The sequence below is a fragment of the Galendromus occidentalis genome, unplaced genomic scaffold (assembly GCF_000255335.2).
Source record: "Galendromus occidentalis unplaced genomic scaffold, Mocc_1.1 scf7180000075708, whole genome shotgun sequence".
Taxonomy (NCBI): Eukaryota; Metazoa; Arthropoda; class Arachnida; order Mesostigmata; family Phytoseiidae; genus Galendromus; species Galendromus occidentalis.
In genome coordinates, this window is record NW_003803698.1 from 113,255 (window position 1) to 121,035 (window position 7,781).

Sequence of the window (7,781 nt, forward strand, 5' to 3'; positions counted from 1 at the left end):
TCTCTAGGACGGAGCTCGAGCGTGAATGGGAATATTCCACAGACAGCGGCCCTCTCGGAAGAGCTGGGCGAACTTCGAGTCGACACCAACACTCTGGAAAAGGTATAACTCTGCCAGAATAGGATAAGTGTTGCGAATATTGTCCGTGACGTTCCCGTAAGCTGCATGTTCTCACGATTGATGAGTACGTGCAATATCCAGCTAAGAGATTATCCTTCTTTTCACAGATGCCCGCAGAAGTCGAAAACCCGCGAGACGGGTCGCACAATTCGCTGGCTTTTCCTCTTCATGTCGTTTCAAGATGTAACTCGGATAACAGAAGAATTCTCGAGTTGGATGATGGTCGTATTCTCTGCGCTGTCTCCACTGCCGGGGAAGTGGAGCTTGGTGAATGTTTGAAGTTGGTTTATGACGACGCTGAACTAGCATTCCGATTCGACCCCGGTCCTTGCAAGCTTCCGATCACAAGTATTGAGAAGCTCTTAAATCTATAGATGATTCTGCTGATGATGAATGATCGTTTAATGTCAACACCAGTCTCTGAAAACTCGAATGAATAAATATGCATCGGGTCAGCTGGTCTGACGTGCAGACCCTGTACGTCATTCGATGAGTCACCTAGATTCGGGGTCGGCACATAATTGTTCCACTGGCCGTGTAAACCCATTCCTTTTGAGATGCGGTCCTCAGCTAACGGATGGTCACCAATTTCACGGTGAATACGGTCCGAATACTGCCGATATGTTTAATGAAAGATAGTCTCAACGGCCCGTAGAGAATCGCATGAGACCGCAGGAGTTTCCACGGCTTTGAAGAACGGCCACGGCGGCTCCAGGAAACCGTCTCCCGCAGAGACTTTCCCGAGGGGACGGCCGCGGGGGAGAACATCAACAGACAAAAAGGAGGTCAACAATTGTCTTGTTGTTCGATATCATCCGAAGGCGCTTTCGCTTCCGCAAACGGTGGACGATGAGTCGAGATTGACTGCCGTGACTCGAAATGAAGTTTCGTGCTATCATAGGAATTCTTCAAGAAAACAAGGTCAGAATCAGAGAGCTTCTCATCACTCAGGCGCTCTCGCGGAAACTGGCTGAGTGAGTTGTTTAGGCCTGCTGGAAACCCCCCTCTTCCCACCCCTGAGGCCACATTCGTGGGCCAGATCAGCCCGAACCATTCCTGACCGAAGATATATTGGAGAAGCTCGAAGGATCTTGCGAAGCAGATTCTACATGGAGGGCCATCAGCGGTTCACATTTCGTCGTCCATGTTCCTCCTAGCGGACGTACCTAATCAGCTGTTCGGGATGTTCCAGATGAAAAAAAAAGCACTGAGAGGATGTTCCACGTAGAACCATGGACCAGTCGAGCCTGCCGCAGTAATTTGGCATTATGGCTCTCAACGTCATTATTTGTTCTTCGATTCAACCTATAAACCGAGAGCTTCTCGGGTCGTTCCGAGCCAATGCGACCTCACATACTTCAGGAAGTTGGGGGATCCAATGAGGGAGTCCCGTGCGCTCTCGGCGAAAAACTCGAAGGCTTTCTGAATGAGGTGCGCCGGGAGTAGGGGAAGGGCTAATGATGACTTCGAAAGAATGACGCCTGGGCGGCATATCGCAGCCGCAAGCCCCATCTCACCGGATCTTTTCACCAAGCGTTGGGAATAGTGGAACCCCAAACCGTAGAGGACAGCGTGGGGGAACGCCGAGTGGATTCAAAGCTATATCCGATTGAAGTTTGTCGGTTGAGTAATAAGAAGATTTTGAGGTCATTCGTCAACATTTCTGAGTTTAGAAAATTTGCCGAAGTCTTCGAAGGTTGCTACCGACCGAATCCCGTTCCCGCAGTTGAGTTCTTTGATCTCGTTTTCCTCAAACTAAAAAAGCGTCTTTTGAACAACGGCCAGAGGAAATCTCGTGATACCCTTCGTCGACCGGAGGGTAGTATCGAAACTCTTTCGCAGATCTTCGAACTCACGGAACTACGTGTTCCGTGTTCACGTAGTTCTACGCCCACAAACCGCACCCCGGGGATTTTTTATATTCCAAACGACGACGGCCTCTCGATACGTTTCGGTCATGGCAACCTTGTTCGAGCCCCAGAAGGCTTGTACTTGCATCTGCAGTGAGGCTCCTGGCTCAGTTGAGTCTCTTCTCCCGCTACTTTGAGAGATAATCTCAAGATAAAGTTCTCTTCTGCTTCCCCTTCTCCCATAAGGTGATTCTCAGGTATGGGTACCCGCAGCCCACTGTCAGTTCACAGTAAGTGATCGGTCCATTTATTTGGATGAGTTCAGATTTGATTGGTTCTGTGAGCTTCTCCCCAAAACTCAGATTAGGCCGAGGGTGTGATCGCTCCTTCGCAAAAAGGTCCATACATGGGATCCATTCCTAGACTTTACGCTCTAGACCACGCACGGCTTGCTGCTAGAATCGCTCTCTCGACCCTCGGAAGATTCCTCTCCGCCTCCTCCACCATTTACTTCGCGTTCCTCGACTGTTTGAGTTGCTTGAGATGGAGAGCGACTACTGACGATCATCCTTATACTTCCGACTGTCTGGTGCTGATATAGCAGGTTCTTCTTTGGCCTCGCAGAGAAGTATAGAGGCCGCCGCTGAGCACACATGTCGCAGACCGCAAAGAATCTCAATATCCATCGGATACTGGTGGAAATATTAGCGTGTCCTTGTTTTCTCCTCGGTGATAGTGATGAGTGATGATATATTGTGTCACCCGGATACCTGCTTCCCCATATCCCCCCACAGGAAGAGACTGTGTCTCTGTATACCCCAGTATACGCAAGGCAGCAGAAATACATGCAGAAACAACAGGCTTACCAGCTAGCAATGCCATGTACAGTAGATTCTGACAGCCTCACTCTGATTTGTTCTGATGAACGGACAACCGGTATAGGCAGACCTGCGCTACGAGCGCGCCCCACAGACTCAGAGCTCCCCAAATACCTACGAGAAGGACCAGTTTTCGGAGGACCCTTCCTAGCGGTTCGTCGGAGTCCAATAAATCGGGCTTCGACCATGATTTCTCTATGAGGGAGCCTCCAGGAGGCGATACCTGTCGAACATGAACGAATTCGTCTCGGTGTCCTTCGACAACTTTTTTGTTTTAAGCTCATTGCGGGAGATGGAGCCGCGGTCCCGCGCTACATGGATGCCTTGTATGAGGAGACGCTACCGAGAACATCCGGAAGTCTTCAGCCACGGTCGGCAATCTAATCACTTTGACTTCGAGGAGAACATAATTCCCGAAACGCGCATGTGCATTGAGCTCCGATTGAACGTGAGCCAGATATTTCGAGAAATGCGCGTCGGACTTCACCTACGAGCTCTCGACCTATGCAAAGCATGCGTAGGACATCGAACTTCGGCTCGAGATCGATAGAATGTTTCCAGACACGCATCGAGGTGGGGAAGAATTCGTCCGTGGTATTGTGATGCACATCTGGATTCGGACCCCAAGATTCACTCATGGTCGATGTTCGATCTCGACTAACATGTTTTGCTTACTACATTGAAGCCGCATTTCTGGAAGCTCTCGCTTCCAAAAACCCCCGCTTCCCCTGGCATACCTATTCAATCAAACATGCGAATGTCCGAAACCTTCACACCTATTAGCAGCTCGAGCAGTGGCCGAAGGGTCATCTTGCGATGTCATCGTATTACAGAGAGCTCAGAGCAAGACCCCTATATCGGTCCGAGAACTGCTCCAGATCCTGGCTGAAACGTTTCCGTTTCCGGTTCGCTCGCCTTCTAGATTTTTCAAATCTGCGACGAGTTTGTCCGAAGACTTCTCGTGCTCGAGATCGATTCAGTGAGGCAAATACAGGATATCCCGAAAAGTGACCGCTGTCTTTCTCGATGCCTCGAATAGCAACACCGTTGCGCAGGTCGGAACGAAAGACGTTCCGGTACGTTCGACGGGCCATGATAAACTTCGAATTACAGTGATGCTCACTGCAAGATCCGACGGCTTCAAATGCAAGCCATTCGTACTTCTCAAGTGGAAGCGAGCCGACCCGAAGATTGTCTTCGACTTCAAGAAATCTTTAGAGCTGTGCTGGATGGGCACAACGTGGATGAACGATGAGTCGACTTCATTACACCTCCAGAAAACGCTGGGCTCTTCTCTTTTCGGCAAGAGACTACTCGTGTGGGACAGCTTCCGAAGTCACATGAGTGAGAAAACCAAGACGCTCCTCCGAGATCTCCGTCTACACAGCGCAATCATCCCCGGAGGATGCACTAAAGTACAACCTCCAGGCGTTTCGTGGAACGCCCCGTTCAAAGCCGGGATCCGCCGTCGCTACGAGGAATGGATGGCGCACGGCGAGAAACGTTTGACCCGTGGGGGAAATGTGGCTGCCCCCCCAATGGAAATCTACTTGCCATGGATTGCGGATTCGTGGCGGGAGTTGCCCGAGGACTTGATTGTCAAGTCATTCAAACAGTGCGGCATCACTGTCGCCTTCGACGGTTCGGAGGATGACCAGATCCCTTGTTTCAAACCCCATGGACAAATACCTGCCGGTCGCCAGAAGCTCGCTGAAGCTCGAAGAAGTCATGATTTGGGAAACGAATGCAACCTTAGCGGGGTGTCGAACGAGACGGACATAGACGAACTCACAGATGATGAGCTGTTAGATGATGCGTAAGCGAAGGAGATAACGGATAACGTGATATACACGAATTAGTGGGAGAATTATCGGGAGCGGCGTGAAAGTTGTCACAGCCGTCCGATAGCAGACGAACACAGGAATGGTTTCGCCGAGGAGAGTATAGCTGTGTTGGTTATCATGGAGTAGGTGAAGGGTAGCAGATTTAGATGAGGAGATGAGGAGTTTCCAGCGTCGGGCCCAGCGACCGATGTTGGAGAGAGTTTCTTGTAATGCTTCGGCTGCCCCTGGTTTGGAGGTGTCTGCGAATATTTTAGTGTCATCAGCGAAAGTGCGGTGATGAACACCCTCGACGATTTCATGCTTGAGATCAGTCGTGAAGAGAAGATATAATAAGGGTCCAACGACGCTGCCCTGGATTCCTGAAGTTCGGGATGTTAAGGATCTCGGTGTCTTATTCACGTCCGACCTTAAGCCAGAGAAACACATCCTCACGGCTGTAGCTAGAGCCGACAGAACGGCCAACTTTGTACTCAGAGCTTTCAATTGTAGACTTCCCGCTGTATACTTCAAAGCCTTCCAGGCTCTCGTCCTCCCCTCCCTCCTTTACGGGTCCGAGGCATGGCGTCCCTGGCTCAAGAAGTCCCTCGCTCTCCTCGAGAAATTCCAACGTAAATTCATCAGAAGAGTCGCCTTCAAGTGTCGTGCCGAACCTGACTATGATTCGCTACTACCCATCTCTGAAATCCTAGACAGGAAGGAATTGAATTGAATTGAATTGAATAGCTCCTTTATTGTAAAGGGGGAGGGTACATGCAGTATCCGAAAACAAATAGAAAATATCACCGCCCCTGGTTCCTAATGGCGTGTAATAACAAGATATTCGGGGGGCCCTGTGAATGTGCTAACTTGGATATCCTCCATGCGAAGAGGTTGTTTACACGTTCAGTTCTGGAGACGAATTTAGGCATGACAGTACAACCACTTCTACGCGTATTGAGCCTGATGTCAAAGAACAGATCCAGCAAATCGGCTACATAGAGCTGTCGGAGGACGCGGAGATCATACTTATCGAGAACCTCAGACAGTGGGGGGGGGGTTCCAGGTCGTGATACGAGCAGCGAAGAGATAACCGCCTTCGGAAATAGTTCTGGACCCCATCGATTAATTTACGAAGATGAACGAGGGAGGGCTTCCATACCGGGGCACAATACAGGAACCGCGAAAGTACCAGCGACTTGAATAGGCGAACATATAAATCTGGTTGTCTGACGACAAGGCAGCGAAAGATCGAGTTGACAAGCGCTTGAGAGGAGCGTACCAACTGACATACATGTTCGCCGAAATCAAGATCCGGGCGAATCCAAACCCCAAGATCTCTCGTGGAGGGGGAGCAGGAGAGAACAGCACCGTCAAGCGAGTAATCCCAGTCGAAGCCGGATCTGAGAACCACTGTCTTCTCATGGGACAGCGACATACAATTATCGGAGCACCAGCGTAAGACGCCGTGGATGGCTTCCTGGAGACGAACGCAATCGTCAGCCCGCGAAACCGATGACCACAGCTTAAGGTCATCGGCATAGAGCAGGTAGTCGATATCCGGAGGTAGATAGTCGCCTATGTCGAGCAGGTAAATGGCGAAGAGCAACGGGGAGAGCGAGCTCCCCTGCGGGGACCCACTTGAGGCAGGGAAAGGATCACTGCGGACACCGTCCACCATTACTCGAAAAGAACGATCTCTAAGAAAAGACTCAATCCATGCGACGGTGGAGTGGTGAATGCCGATGGTACGCAACTTAACGAGGAGACGAGCATGGTCCATCCGATCAAAGCGCTACGCTGATCAAAGTATATACAGTGCAGGTGTCGTCGCTGATTGAGGATGGAAGCCCATTTCTGAGTCATAACAAGAAGTTGTGAGCAAGTGGACCGGTTTTTGACGAAACCATACTGTTTATCGTCAAGGAGGGAATTTTTCTCAAGGAAAGAATAGAGATGTGAGACAATGATCTTCTCAAAAATCTTACATGGAACAGAGCCCTGAGCAATCGGGCGATAATTCCGAGCGTTATCCCGCCTACCCTTCTTGAAAATCGGAGTGACGACGGATTGACGAAAAAAGTCGGGAACAACCGAGTCATTATACGATCGCTCAAAAATTAGGGCGAGTGGTTCCGCCAGAAAAATGGCAAAGCGTCGCAGAAAAATCGCAGGGATGCCGTCGGGGGTGATGTTAGCAGTAGGCGTTCAGCTCGCAAAGGAGAGAGTAGACTTGAGACTCATCGAAGGCAAGAAACGAATCAGGGAACAAGCTTTGGCGAGCTGCCGGCCTAGGAACTGAACTGGGACGTCTCCCGTGGATAAAGACGGAAGCGAAATGTTCCCCAAGGACTCGAGATTTATCACTTGGATCAGTAATCCGGAGAGAGTCGACTTTGAGTGAGGGTATGTGGCCACGGGGACGCAAACGATTGTTGACATACTGGTAGAAAGACCGAGCGTCTCTGAAATCGAGTTTAGACTCGGTGAGGATACGGAGTCTTCTTGAGGCCTTGATCAGTCGATTGCTGAAGGATGGGTCATTGGGACCGGAGCGAGCAAGGAGGCGAGAGATAAAGGCATGAACCGAAGTCGCGTTTGAAGAGATATCAAAGGGGGGAACAAATTCGGAGATGAGGGATGAGCAAACATCGATGAATTTGATATACATCTGCTCTACGGAGAGGCAGTCAGCGAAAAATGCCTTCCAGTCAATTAGATCCAGATACCCGGCAATCGCCATCGCGTCCATGCGACGAAAATCTGGCCGTGAGGATATAGGCGGAGGAGGTGGGGAGAGGTCCAGAATGTCGAAGCGGATAGCAAGATGATCTGAGGGAATAGGCGGGGAGACAAGCGAGATGCGGTCGAGGGCATCGGGAACATTAGTAAGCAGCAGATCAAGGATGCCTCCATCTCTATGCGTCGGGTGATTGATGAGCTGCTGTAGATTGTTGTTGAAACAACAGTTAGAGAGCAGGCTCTCGGGCGAGTCCGACACGTGCAGAGGGAGCCTAGACCAATTGATTTGCGGAAGATTGAAATCCCCCAAAACAACAACAGGAGCATCGGCGGATGACAAGAGGTTGATGGCCGAGCAGGCCATGGCCACG

The 7,781-nt window shown here is 50.5% G+C and overlaps 1 protein-coding gene across 1 annotated transcript; it reads left to right on the forward strand.

Moving 5' to 3' along the window:
• Window positions 1–3,963: 3,963 nt before the first annotated feature.
• Window positions 3,964–4,668, forward strand: LOC100898815 (pogo transposable element with KRAB domain). Its single transcript, XM_018641074.1, has one exon. The coding sequence runs from the start codon at window positions 3,964–3,966 to the stop codon at window positions 4,666–4,668; it is 705 nt and encodes a 234-aa protein (XP_018496590.1).
• Window positions 4,669–7,781: the final 3,113 nt, after the last annotated feature.